General features: G+C 41.8%; 1 protein-coding gene across 6 annotated transcripts in view; it reads left to right on the top strand.

Annotated features, from left to right (window-relative positions):
* The window catches only part of LOC138979723 (polyadenylate-binding protein 4-like), a 17,582-nt gene extending 8,840 nt beyond the window's left edge, over positions 1–8,742 (top strand). For 4 of the 6 annotated variants that reach the window (XM_070352464.1, XM_070352465.1, XM_070352461.1 and 1 more), the window contains exons 8-12: positions 398–569; positions 2,081–2,361; positions 2,693–2,917; positions 3,615–3,738; positions 7,962–8,742. In XM_070352464.1, the coding sequence (XP_070208565.1) occupies positions 398–569; positions 2,081–2,361; positions 2,693–2,917; positions 3,615–3,704 (768 nt within the window). In that variant the 3' untranslated portion in view covers positions 3,705–3,738; positions 7,962–8,742. The remainder of the gene's footprint in view (positions 1–397; positions 570–2,080; positions 2,362–2,692; positions 2,918–3,614; positions 3,739–7,961) is intronic. The other 2 variants (XM_070352463.1, XM_070352462.1) reach the window with 2 other exon arrangements.
* Positions 8,743–15,000: the final 6,258 nt, after the last annotated feature.

Here is a 15,000-nt window from a genome sequence, read left to right as displayed (position 1 = left end):
CAAGTAAATGCCTCACACAAATTTCTATATCTCTGAAACTATTCGGAGTTTTAGATTGAGGCTTTGTGTTATCCTCAACACCATAATAGAAAATGTTACCCTCTGTCAACAAGTAAATGCCTCACACAAATTTCTATATCTCTGAAACTATTGGGAGTTTTAGATTGAGGCTTTGTGTTATCCTCAACACCATAATAGAAAATGTTACCCTCTGTCAACAAGTAAATGCCTCACACAAATTTCTATATCTCTGAAACTATTGGGAGTTTTAGATTGAGGCTTCATGTAATCTTCAAACACTATAGTTTATAATGTTGCCCTCTGTCCACAAGTAAATACCAACAATCTTGAGCAAGTTGGTTTCCCATGCTATAGTGAATGCATATCACGTTTACAGACCCAACAGCCATACAGCAACCAGATGTTCCAGCCGAGCGGGGCGGGTTACTTCATCCCACAAGTTCCTCAGGCTCAGCGAGGGTTCTTCGCCCCTGCCCAGATGCCTCAGGTCCGCGGCCAGCAGTGCTGGCAGAACCAGACCAGGGCCTCGCAGCAGCACAACTCGCCAGGTATTGCAACATCATCTTGAAGGTTTAGTGCCTTAATTATCCCCCTTCGTGTGTACACGCAAGCACAAGACCAAGTGCGCACGGAAAAGATCCTGTAATCCATGTCAGCGTTCGGTGGGTTATTGAAACACTAAAATACCTAGGATGCTTCCCCCGGAATCGTCGTATGGCTGCCTGAAGGGCGGGGTAAAAACGGACATACACGTCAAAATCCACTCCTGCAAAAACATGAGTGAACGTGGGAGTTTCAGCCAATGAACAAAGAAAGAAGAAGAAGGTTTACCTGGGGGTGGGGGTGGGTGGGGGGTTGACGGTCGAAGGGGCGTAAAACGCAGCGAGTTAGTGTTTGAAGGCAAAGTCCTTCCCGTGAAGACACATTGGCTGTCCGTCTCGGATCTGCCCAGGGCTTTTTTTTTTATGTCGGATAAGACCATCTCCATCCCATGAAGAGAGATATTTGGACCAGGCCGACGACCCTCCACGAGAAGCTGAATGGACCTGTAGAGGCTCTACATAAGACCACCAGCTTCATATCCAGAGTTGGACTCCAAGTTTAAAGGCGAACGACAAGAAGAAGAAGAAGAAGAGCCCTCCACTTGGTCACATACCAACAATGGAACAGCCTTGGTGATCTTTGTACACATCGTGTTTTTTTTAAAAAGTTTGTTGTTGATGTGGAATTCATGTCGGAAATGAATTCATCCAAACATTCCAACTCGCCACGGAAAGAAGTCAGGGTGTAGAATGTTGGTATATGATGGTCTTATCCCATGTGAAAGAAGTCAGGGTGTAGACTGTTGGTATATGATGCCCATGTGAAAGAAGTCAGGGTGTAGAATGTTGGTATATGATGGTCTTATCCCATGTGAAAGAAGTCAGGGTGTAGACTGTTGGTAAATGATGCCCATGTGAAAGAAGTCAGGGTGTAGAATGTTGGTATATGATGCCCATGTGAAAGAAGTCAGGGTGTAGAATGTTGGTATATGATGGTCTTATCCCATGTGAAAGAAGTCAGGGTGTAGAATGTTGGTATATGATGGTCTTATCCCATGTGAAAGAAGTCAGGGTGTAGAATGTTGGTATATGATGGTCTTATCCCATGTGAAAGAAGTCAGGGTGTAGACTGTTGGTATATGATGCCCATGTGAAAGAAGTCAGGGTGTAGAATGTTGGTATATGATGGTCTTATCCCATGTGAAAGAAGTCAGGGTGTAGACTGTTGGTATATGATGGTCTTATCCCATGTGAAAGAAAGCCTGTCCCGATCTGAGACAGTGAGGCGAACAGTTTTCACAAGGCGGAGTGGGCCTTTTACATCTGGTGAGCCCAACTTTTTTCACAAGGCGGAGTGGGCCTTTTACATCTGGTGAGCCCAACTTTTTTCACCACAAAGAGTAAGCCTTTAACGCTTTATGTTGTTTCATGTGATGAATTTTGAATACAGTTTTGTTTAAACCAATGGGGAAAAAAAAGAAAACAAAGAGGCTGATGACACCATTTTGTGTGTGCAGGTTACCAGGCAGTGACCCCTCAAGGCAACGCGCCCAGGGCCCGTGGTCCCCCCTCCTCCCAGTCCCCCCTCCCCCCTCGCGCCTCTGCCAACGCACGTGCCATCATGGGACAGCCATCCACCAACTCCCCCGGCGTCCCCCCTCCCTCTCAGCACCGCGCCACCCCCACCGCACCCCAGCCTGTCCCCCCGCCCCGCACGACTTACAAGCTGGCCCCCCACATCCGTAACCCCCCTCCTTCTGCCACACAGACCGTGCAGTATACCACCGTCACCCAGCAGGTGAGTTTGAGTGTGTGAGTCTGACTGAATATTAGAGTATAACGTCCTCTCAGATCAGTTGACCTATAGTTGGAGAGACCAAAACCTAAAGCCTGATATTGATTGGATATTAATTCGCGAAATCTACTGCACAAAGCTCTTTGTACAAAGCTTTGGCACTGCATTTTTGGTGAAAAAGACTTTGCAAAGTGAAATTTGGGCTCAATTCAGGAAGGCCTTTACGGAGTCTTGCCCTAAACCTAACACAGTCTTGCCCTAAACCTAACTGAGTCTTGCCCTAAACCTAACCAAGTCTTGCCCTAAACCTGACAAAGTCTTGCCCTCCATCTAGCAGAGCACGGTGGTGGTGAACGGCAACCTTGGGGAGCCCCTGACAGCCGCCATGCTGGCCTCCGCGCCGCCCCAGGAGCAGAAGCAGATGCTGGGCGAGCGACTCTTCCCCCTCATCCGCCGCCTGTCCCCCTCTCTGGCGGGCAAGGTCACCGGCATGCTCCTGGAGATCGACAACTCCGAGCTGCTCCACATGCTCGAGTCCCACGAGTCGCTCAAGGCCAAGGTCAGTGGAAATCCAATCAAATGATTTGTTGACTCCCCTGAGTAATCTGGGGTGAGGTGTACGAGAAAGTTACCACCCAAACGGGAGCCACCCGCAGTGTTAGAAACTGAGATGTGTTGAGATTTCAACGAATCAGAACCCGCGATTTGTTTTCTCCCGTTTGGGTGGCACCCACTTTCGGTTCATGCACCCCAGCCCTGGAGAGTCTTAGGAATGAGCAGTGTTAGGCCGTCCGGCCGTCTGTAGACAAAAAAAACCCCTGTAAACGGTGGTTATCTGGGATGCTTTTGAAGCTAGAGCTTTGAAACTTTGCATACTTCTATGGTTTGATGTCCTCCTGACATGACCCAAGTTTGGTTGACCCTCGACTTGTCGTCAAATGTTGGGATCACAGTGGGGTCATGTCCGGTTCCTAAAAACTAGACGATTTCTCTGATGTTTTTGAAGATAGAGCCTCCAAATTTCACACACTTGTAGGTATTGATGAGACTGTTTTCACATTTCAAGGTCACAGCAGGAAAATGATTGCTGCAGAAGATCAATCACTACTAAAAAATATCCAACAAGGAATAACTCTCCACTTCATCAAAATATGCCGTCACTGTTTGATTTTAGCTCACAGCTTAGTGTCTGGGGTAATTTAGTTTGTGTGTGTGTGTGTGTGTGTGTGTGTGTGTGTGTGTGTGTTTGTACACAGGTGGAGGAGGCAGTGGCCGTACTGCACGCCCATCAGGCCAAGGAGGTGGTGACCACAGGGCCTGGACAGACCCCCTCCATCCAGGAGTGATGACCCCACCACCACCACCCCTGGACAGCCACAGGTATGACAATCTTCTTTCTTTTGGAGGAATTCCTCCTTTTGAACCTCTCTAGATCCCCCGGAATCGGCGTATGGCTGCCTGAATGGCGGGGTAAAACCGGCCATACACATACAAATCCACTCCTGCAAAAACATTTGTGAACGTGGGAGTTTCAGCCCATGAACAAAGAAGAAGAAGAATGTTCATGGTGTTCATGTTTGCTCAGCGCTTTCCAAATTAACTAATACTATGAATAAAACCCAATAGTTCAACACTGAATGCATTTAATGAATGCATATATATATATATATATATTAACCTTAATATAAAAAGAAAAAATAGAACACATACATTTATGACAACACAACATACGCTTTGTAACAATATAATCTAGGGATACACTAACACAAAACCCAATATATGAACAATCAAAATGAATCTCTTGACATGAAAAATCAGCACAGTAGATTGATTTTGAAGCTGTAAGCAACACCCTCCATAAGTAAATAATGTTCCCTTCATCTCGGGGAGACACCAGTGTTCAGAGTGATTTTTTGTGTTTAATAACTCTCGAGTCTAATTTTTTTTTAGAATTAAAGTATTCAGTCTATCTCCTTAGAAAATAGTAAAAAAAATAAAATTGTACAGTCGGTTGCCATGGTAGCAATCCAAGATGGCCGCCAAACAGCACATTTTCAAAATAGTAAGGCTTTTATAAAACTGCATGGAATTTTGTTTTGAAGCTTGTTATGTGTACTTTAATACAATGCCAAAAATTTGTTCAGAGAATATTTTTGATCTGTCAATTCTTAAAAAAGATATTAGTGATAAAAATGAGTGATGTTGAATTTTATGAAAAAACATCACAAAAAATTATATAACTTCTCACACACACACAAATTCCACAATATTCTCTGAACATTTTTGAGAAAATATATTACTTAAGATGTATGCAAAGTTTCAACAACGGAAGTTTATTAGAAAACATGACTCAGGCTTTTGAAGTGACATAAATGTAGTTTTGAGAAAATGCACAAAACGTGAAGAAAATTGAATTATTGTACACAAAAATTTACCTACATGTAACAAAACAACGCTGACTCTGAAATCAATTCTTGCTTGATTCCATAAGAAAAACAAAAACTAAATTCAACAAACAAAAAAAGAAAAAAAACCAGTGTTCCGCAAGCACCAAATAACCTGTTCCGAGGTCGCAATGATCAACTCTCATCAGTAATGCGCACGCTGCATAAAGTATGCCCATTCATAATTCCCAACTTGTTACCAGTCGAGCCGCTTGTCTTGGACCTCTTTTGGACTTGAATTGAATAGTCAGTGAGTCGTTTAACAGTGTCCTTTATTTTTTATACAACAATATTTGGGTTGATTTCTGTAAATTGCCTTGCAATGCCATGGGCACTTCGGAAGCTCCTCTCCAGCTTCCACCTCTGCATCTGTAGAGACAAACATAAATTCTAAATTAATATGTCTAAGAAAAACCCAAATACTGCTATTTACATATATAACCCCCCCCCCCCCCCCCCCCCCATTTAAAAAAGGTATTGTTATGTAATAAGATGCTATTTGTGCGCATGCGTATGTAAGTGCTGACAGTCAAGCAGTGATGAATAGCTGTTGAAAAAACATGTGAATGGTGCTGAGGTGGTTGAGAGCTAGTGAACGGTCTGGTTTACAGCAATTGCACATCCATCGCATGCAGAAACCTTAATAAATTATGGTCTGCAATGTTCACTCACTGGGACATGCGAATGCATGTTTGTTTATGCTATAAAAAAAACACCTGTGATCACAGGAGGAAGCTATTATACTTGAGAAAATAAATGAGCAAAGAACAGATGTTTTTCCCCAACACTGACAAACCTGGTGACCACCAAGCTTCACAGTAGCAACCCATAACAGACTGTGCATCCTATTCAGTTTCTTTGCATCAGGATGTTGTTACTTTGATTCTGTACTTCAGCACAACAATCACACACACACACACACACACACACACACAAACACAGAGCCAGAGCCGCACACATAACCAACAAATTGTATTTACTAATATATTTTTTAAAAGAAGAAAACAAATACATACCGAACCGGCTCATTTGCTGCTTGGCATCTTCCCTGCTCTCCTTGCGCTAGTATTCAACTGCACCAGACTTCCCCGGAGATGCCTGGTGTTGCACCATGGCTGAACAAAGTCATTTTCGTATTGATTGTTCTTCTTGTAAACGGTTTATTTGCTTTGCTTTTTTTTCCGGAGAAAAGATTACCACAAGGCCTGCCTTCTCGTTGTCAGAGATGGCGAACTCCGTGTAGTCCGTATCTACCGTCGCGGCAGTCCGCTCCGCAACTCTAAAATAAGTCCTGGTTCAAAACACTCATGGAAACATGCTTCACACGTACACCACCGTTGGTGATTTCTTGCTCCATCCCATCTCAAGTGAAGAAGCATAGTTTCCTGCCAATTTCCCTTCTCGAAGAAGTAAAATGCACGCACTTGTTCTTCCGATTCGTTCGTAGCAATAGCAGACGACGCTATCGATTCAGACTTTCTGTTTAAACTTCTGTCACGCGAGCCTCTGTAACTGACCTGAATCTACCCGATTTTCTTCTCATTAGCATGTCTAGCACTGAACTCGGGGCAAAACTTGTGACCAACTGAAGTTTCAAGAAAGATATCCAAGAAAAATCGCAGCCGAAGGTGCTACACATCGCCTTTGGCAAGCTCTTGCGGAAATCAAGAATACTGCATTCTGGGAAGGCCGAATTGAACCGAACCTAGACCGAGCATAAACGAAGTTTAATATCCGCGATTCGATTGGTCAGTACCGAAAACTGTTCATACGGAATCTTCCGGAATCTTCATCGGTTCTCTTCGGCTCATTGGAATGTCTTTCACAGTTGCTGTTACAAACGGCGCGAAATCCGTAAACGGAAATTCCCGTTGTGTGTCATCCACCAACTTCGCAAAGAAAAGACAACTCCTCCCAGTCATACAAACGTGACCACGCTTGACGATGTTTTTTTTAACTCACAGTCAACTCCGAAACATGCTCATTTTGTTAGCTATTTTGTGTTTTTTAATACATAATTGCATACACATACATTGTTTATTTACCCGTTTTGACTGTTTATGATTCATTCTGATCTAAAATAAATACATCAGAGTAACCAGAAGAGGTTCAAAATGCAGAATCAGAAAGAAAATGGGAATGACCATGGAACAAAAAAATCACCTTTTTCACTGTGGTGTCTGCCCTTAACCAGGGTTAAAATAAAAAGTGATAACATTTTTGAGTCACTTGAGAAAAAGTGACTCTATGTAATCGGTCAGTGTTAGTCTGTCCGGCCGGCCGTCCGGCCGGCCGGCCGGCCGTCCGTAGACACCACCTTAACGTTGGACTTTTCTCGGAAACTATCAAAGCGATCCGGCTCATATTTTGTTTAGTCGTGACCTCCAATGACCTCTACACTTTAACGTGGTTTCGTTGACCTTTGACCTTTTTCAAGGTCACAGGTCAGCGTCAAAGGAAAAATTAGACATTTTATATCTTTGACAAAGTTCATCGGATGTGATTGAAACTTTGTAGGATTATTCTTTACATCAAAGTATTTACATCTGTAGCCTTTTACGAACGTTATCAGAAAAACAAGGGAGATAACTAGCCTTTTCTGTTCGGCAACACACAACTTAACGTTGGGCTTTTCTCGGAAACTATAAAAGTGACCGGGCTCAAATTTTATGTGAACGTGACTCCCAGTGACCTCTACACTTTGACGTCTGCTTTGGTGACCTTTGACCTTTTTCAAGGTCACAGGTATGTCTTGAAGGAAAAAAATTGAAATATCATATCTCTGAAACTATTCATCGGATTTGATTCAAACTTTATAGGATTATTCTTTACATCAAATTATTTACATCTGTATTGTGTTGTGAATAGCAATTTCTTCCTGTCCATCTGATGCCTCATATAATATTCAGAACTGCGAAAGTGACTCGATCGAGCGTTTGCTCTTCTTGTTTAAGTTTTGTGTTGCTGTATAAACTAAATAAACGGGTTTCATTCAATCAAAACAGCACTTTGTTTGCCTTGAAATGTTTCAGTAAATGTACAAATTCCCCAGCCCATTTCCTAGAAATGTTAGAAAATTGACAAAATCCCCAGGTGAACAGTAAATTTACAAATTTACTTAACGAAATTGACGATTTTCTATTTTCATGTCTGATTCAGCCAGCCTTTCGCCTTGAGTCAGTCCGGGCAATCTGTGCACCTCAAACATCTTCAGCACAACCACAGCATCACCACACGAGACTACCACCACCACCAACACCGCCATTATCACCAACGCGGCAATGCAGACGTGATCAGCTTCAGCGAACCGTCCTACAGCCGGCGTGACGTAACCACCAATGACGCCATCACATCACTGCTTGTCTTCAGTCATAATTTAACACCGAATTCTGAATGAGATAATAGAATGAGATAATAGTGTGATAAATCATTTATGAAAGGAAACTATCCCAAAGAACGCCGATTTGGGGAGAGGAAGAGCTTCTCGGTTTCATGAACGAACAAAACGAAAAGAAAAAAGGAAAAAAAGACTTGAGAGTCACATAGAGAGAGAGACGTGTAGAATATTTGACATTTACACAGGAGGGAATCGAATCTTCGTTAGATTTATAGGTTGAAAGAAATAGATGTCCGCTTTGTTGACGGTATGGAAGAGCCGCGGGCCACGTAACGTACGCTGGATACGGTCGTTGCTTTACTATGTTCACTTCATTATGGCCAAAAATATCAAAGTAGCCACGTGTGACCAACATGTCACTTTTGTTTATTTGGTGCAATAAGCTGAGGGCTAAATTGTGCAACATCCACCGTCATTTGTCACTCCTTTCTTGAGATACCCAATAAAGGGGAACATTATTAGCAAGGGGTGGTTGAAAGGGGCGGGCATAGAAGTCATACTGACTTATAGGATGTTACTGGTTCAAGCTAGGGAAGGAGGGGGGGGGGGGTGGTGGTTTTTGAAATTCAGAGGCTTGTTACAGCAATTCCCGTGAAATTGAGTGGGGTTTCCTTGTTGATGCAAGGGTGATTTTTTTCCTGTCAAATTCTGAGGATTTTCTTGTTGATTCCAGGAGGGGGGGGGGGGGGGGGGGGGAGAGATTTTTTGACATACAGAGAATTTTCTTTGTTACGTCCAGTGGGGGATCTTTTTTTTCCTGTGAAAATCGGAGCCTTTTTTGTTTGTTACAGGGGTTGGGAGGGGGGGTCCCTGAAATTCAGAGTTTTCTTTGTTACAGCCTGGAGGGGGGTGGGGGTGACATTCGTTAATTCATGAAATGTGTTACTGCCAAGGTGGAGATTTTTCTTGTTACTCTAATCTTATGAAATTGTCATTCATAAACTTGGCACAAAGTCTTTCATTTGCAGAAAATTGATTTAGTTTATTGAAAACGTGGATAAAGGCTTTAATACTTTTTGTTGTTTAACGAGTTTTTAATAATTCGCATAATAGAGCCATACTCCTCAAAATTCCGTCCGTTTTAAGATTGTTTGTAAGCTCAATGGAAAAAGGAAAAAAGAAGTAAAACCAGATAAAAGAAGAAAAAAAATCCAATAAAACATAAAGAAAAAGCATAAAAAGCACAAAAGAACAAAAAACTAACAAAAAAACACACAAAAAAACAACAAAATTAAAAAAAAAGACAGTGGAATGGTGCTAGGTAAAAAAAACCCACCTAATAGAAGTTCATCACTTTCGTTGTAAAACCATCGCTAACTTTTTTTTCCACATTCGAAATTAGAATGGTAAAAACAACTAAAATAGCAAACTATTAAACGCATCGTAGTTCGCGCATGAAACATCAACACAAAGCGTGAACGGATGCTTTTTGTGAAGTTTAATAATTCTTTTTGCAATTGATTTTTATTTCACCAACATTGACTGTGATATTAATTTGCTAGACCCGTTCCTTCAGGCCAGTAATGAACACCTTTTCAGATGCTGAAATATCTACCATCTTGAGCCAGTACACCATGAAGACATTATATAGAGTTGTTGAGCGTATCAGCTTGAAGTACAATTTTCACGGCTTCTAGCCACTTAACTGGCCTGTGGTTACTATTTGATAAATTAGTTTGCGTGACCAATGGGTTGTTTGGATTAAAACGATCTGCTCTGTAATCTTTCATTGGAAATAAAATCGTTTGAACCATTTTTGGTCTGGTTGCTGTTCTGTTTGCTGTGTGTGTGTGTAAAGGTTCTTGAGAGAGACACTCATGAGATCATAATCGTTCAAATCACACGTGTGTATATCATGTAAATGAGGTCATGTCAAGCAAGTCTGGCAGGGACCTGTTATTCCACTGCTTATGATGCCAAAGTCTCCGAGACAAACGTCATTATAGAAACAAAAAATGCGCTCGCTAATTACCCTCGATGAATTTCTAGAACTATCACGTCGCGCCACACTTTCATAGTGACGTTTCTTTACTTTGACGTAATAGATTGCACGAGGCTTTAGAAGAGATCGACTCCAAAACAAGCGTCTTCAATTTAGCTGCTTCGATACACATAAGTACAGTATGTAGGATAAACACAATACAACATGGTATGCTGTATCGTACCAGATTTACACTCGTTGCTTTTTCAAATACCCAGGAACTCTCATGTCAAATTTCATAAAGATCGGTCCAGTAGTTTAGTCTGAATCGCTCTACACACACACACAGACACACACACACACACACGCACATACACCACGACCCTCGTTTCGATTCCCCCTCGATGTTAAAATATTTAGTCAAAACTTGACTAAATATAAAAAGACATAAACATGCCGAAAAACGATATGCGCATCACCCGGAAAAGGAAATAGGTCGAATCTGCTCGCGATAAAAGAAGTGCGCATGTGCGAGATCTAAAATGGCCGCGGAACTGTTAACTGGTGTATTAACCTTTGCCGGATGCCGCTTTTGACTACACACTCCCGACGATGCGGGTTTGTCTGAACCCATACATTTGAAAGAGGGTTTTTACCGTTTATTCCTCTAACGACGATGCGGGTTTGTCTGAACCCATACATTTGAAAGAGGGTTTTTACTGTTTATTTCTCTAACGACGGGGTGGGTTCAGGGAAACCCACAGCGCTACTTCAGTGGTTGCATCGAGTTTCTCCCTTCACCGACCTCTTGCAGGGGAGGGAGAGGGGGAGGGAGAGGGGGAGGGAGAGACTGAGAGAGACTGAGAGACTAAGAAAGAGAGAGAGAGAGAGAGAGAGAGACTGAGAGAGAGAGAGAGAGAGAGACTTAGAGAGAGAGAGAGAGAGACTAAGAAAGAGAGAGAGAGACTAAGAAAGAGAGAGAGAGAGACTAAGAAAGAGAGAGAGAGAGTCTAAGAAAGAGAGTGAGAGACTAAGAAAGAGAGAGAGAAACTAAGAAAGAGAGAGAGGGAGACTAAGAAAGAGAGAGACTAAGAAAGAGAGAGAGACTAAGAAAGAGAGAGAGAGAGACTAAGAAAGAGAGAGAGACTAAGAAAGAGAGAGAGAGACTAAGAAAGAGAGAGAGACTAAGAAAGAGAGAGAGAGAGAGACTAAGAAAGAGAGAGAGAGAGATACTAAGAAAGAGAGAGAGAGAGACTAAGAAAGATAGAGAGAGAGACAAATAAAGAGAGAGAGAGAGACTAAGAAAGAGAGAGAGAGAGAGACTAAAAAAAGATAGAGAGAGACTAAGAAAGAGAGAGAGAGAGAGACTAAGAGAGAGAAAGAGAGACTAAGAAAGAGAGAGAGACTAAGAGAGAGAGAGAGAGAGACTAAGAGAGAGAGAGAGAGACTAAGAAAGAGAGAGAGAGAGAGACTAAGAAAGAGAGAGAGAGAGACTAAAAAAGAGAGAGAGAGACTAAGAAAGAGAGAGAGAGACTAAGAAAGAGAGAGAGAGAGACTAAGAGAGAGAAAGAGAGACTAAGAAAGAGAGAGAGACTAAGAGAGAGAGAGAGAGACTAAGAAAGAGAGAGAGAGACTAAGAGAGAGAGAGAGAGAGAGACTAAGAAAGAGAGAGAGAGACTAAGAAAGAGAGAGAGAGAGAGAGACTAAGAAAGAGAGAGAGAGAGACTAAGAAAGAGAGAGAGAGAGACTAAGAAAGAGAGAGAGACTAAGAAAGAGAGAGAGAGAGACTAAGAAAGAGAGAGAGAGAGAGACTAAGAAAGAGAGAGAGAGACTAAGAAAGAGGGAGAGAGATAGAGACTAAGAAAGAGAGAGAGAGACTAAGAAAGAGAGAGAGAGAGACTAAGAAAGAGAGAGAGACTAAGAAAGAGAGAGAGAGAGACTAAGAAAGAGAGAGAGAGAGACTAAGAAAGAGAGAGAGATAGACTAAGAAAGAGAGAGAGAGAGAGAGACTAAGAAAGAGAGAGAGAGACTAAGAAAGAGAGAGAGAGAGACTAAGAAAGAGAGAGAGAGAGAGACTAAAAAAGAGAGAGAGAGAGACTAAGAAAGAGAGAGAGAGAGAGACTAAGAAAGAGAGAGAGAAAGAGAGACTAAGAAAGAGAGAGAGACTAAGAGAGAGAGAGAGAGAGACTAAGAAAGAGAGAGAGAGACTAAGAGAGAGAGAGAGACTAAGAAAGAGAGAGAGAGAGACTAAGAAAGAGAGAGAGACTAAGAAAGAGAGAGAGAGACTAAGAAAGAGAGAGAGAGACTAAGAAAGAGAGAGAGCGAGAGACTAAGAAAGAGAGAGAGAGAGACTAAGAGAGAGAGAGACTAAGAAAGAGAGAGAGAGAGACTAAGAAAGAGAGAGAGAGAGAGACTAAGAAAGAGAGACAGAGAGAGAGACTAAGAGAGAGAGAGAGACTAAGAGAGAGAGAGAGAGAGACAGAGAGAGAGACAGACAGAGAGAGAGACAGACAGAGAGAGACAGAGACAGACAGTCAGACAGTCAGATAGACGGATAGACAGACAGACAGACAGACAGAGCAACTGACAACAGACATACAGACAGAGAGATACGGACAGACAAACAGAGAGACAGACAGTCTCTTGGAGACACACAGGCAGACAGACACTGTTCCGCCGCTTTGGTAATTATGGGTGTAGCAGAACCCGCGCCGTCGGCAGAGGGATAGTTACAATCACTACTACTCTTTAAAAGTATGGGTATGTGTGAACCCGCGCCATCGGTAGTGTTTATGTAAATTATCATAATCAATTAATTCTGATGTTTTGTCATGTACACACTAAAAATTTGCAGACAGAGAGCAAATTAGGTGTGTGAGAGATACTTAAAATTTCAAAACGATACCTTTAATGGTTCCAGAGTTACAATGATTTTAGTGTGTCTCTGGGTACAGGTGAACCCAGGAAGCACGGCAAAGGTTAAAAAAACGCCCCTATCCCCCACAATGGGATTGCCAAGACTTCTAATGGCGGACACCATGCGCAGAGTCCCAAACCCTTCTGCAAATCTTGAATACAGTGCGAAACATTAATGTATGACGTCAAAGTGTGATTTTCTAAGCTTACATCATAAATGACGTTATATGGGAAGGCAACCCGATTTCCAGATTTCCGGAAGAAAGATGAAGAAAGAACCAGACATTTTGAATGCATTGACGCTGAGTGTACTCTTTCTGTGTAAGTAATCTTTTGCTTTCGTAATCTAAAATAATAGGTACATCTAGATCGTCTTAGTCCTAATGTTCTTTTTGGTATGTGAGCCTGTCTCAGAAGGTGAAGCTGAAAAGGGGGTGATCTGTTGGTAATGTTGAAGGCGTTTGTCAGGCGGTTATGGGAAGTCAGGAGGCAAGCGATCCGGCATTGCCGCGACACGTTTTTAACTGCGATGGATACCGAGCAACAAAAGAAACGCGAAAAAATTCTGCATTGTTTGATTGAAAAAATCTCGAACAATTATAGAGTTAGATTAGAGTTATCAAACCACAAAAGTATGATGAAGGCATAGATCTTTGACCACAGGCGGAAGGTATCGCGTACTGGACCACTACTATAGAAAGACTGCAAGGTATGACACTCAGCTTCGAGTCTTCTGTGTTCTTGGAGTCGCTTCCTGCGGACAATTTTTACATTTAGTCAAGTTATGACTAAATGTGTTAACATCGAGGGGGGAATCGAGACGAGGGTCGTGGTGTATGTGTGTGTGTGTGCGTGCGTGTACAGCGATTCAGACCAAACTACTGGACCGATCTTTATGAAATTTGACATGAGAGTTCCTGGGTATGATATCCCCATACGTTTTTTTCATTTTTTTGATAAATGTCTTTGATGACGTCATATCCGGCTTTTCGTGAAAGTTGAGGCGGCACTGTCACGCCCTCATTTTTTAACCAAATTGGTTGAAATTTTGGTCAAGTAATGTTCGACGAAGCCCGGACTTCGGTATTGCATTTCAGCTTGGTGGCTTAAAATTTAATTAATGACTTTGGTCATTAAAAATCTGAAAATTGTAAAAAAAAAATGTTTTTATAAAACTATCCAAATTTACGTTCATCTTATTTTCCATCATTTGCTGATTCCAAAAACATATACATATGTTATATTTGGATTAAAAACAAGCTCTGAAAATTAAATATATAAAAATTATTATCAAATTTTTTTTTCGAAATCAATTTAAAAACATTTCATCTTATTCCTTGTCGGTTCCTGATTCCAAAAACATATAGATATGATATGTTTGGATTCAAAACACGCTCAGAAAGTTAAAACGAAGAGAGGTACAGAAAAGCGTGCTACTGCTATCCTTCTCAGCGCAACTACTACCCCGCTCTTCTTGTCAATGTCACTGCCTTCGCCATGAGCGGTGGACTGACGATGCTACGGTCTTGCTGAAACATTGCATTGCGTTCAGTTTCATTCTGTGAGTTCGACAGCTACTTGACTAAATGTTGTATTTTCGCCTTACGCGACTTGTTTTTGTTCAAGACGGTTTGCCTCTTCCTACAGTCTGTGTAAGGTCAAATAAATACAGTTGAATGATTGTTTTAACTAGTATATGTACATGTAACAAACAACGCTGACTCTGAAATCAATTCTTGCTTGATTCCATAAGAAAAACAAAACTAAATTCAACAAACAAAAAAAAAAAAAAACCAGTGTTCCGCAAGCCCAAATAACCTGTTCCGAGGTCGCAATGATCAACTCTCATCATAATGCGCACGCTGCATAAAGTATGCCCATTCATAATTCCCAACTTGTTACCAGTCGAGCCGCTTGTCTTGGACCTCTTTTGGACTTGAATTGAATAGTCAGTGAGTCGTTTA

The sequence above is a fragment of the Littorina saxatilis genome, linkage group LG11 (assembly GCF_037325665.1).
Source record: "Littorina saxatilis isolate snail1 linkage group LG11, US_GU_Lsax_2.0, whole genome shotgun sequence".
Taxonomy (NCBI): Eukaryota; Metazoa; Mollusca; class Gastropoda; order Littorinimorpha; family Littorinidae; genus Littorina; species Littorina saxatilis.
This window is presented reverse-complemented; position numbering and strand designations above follow the sequence as displayed.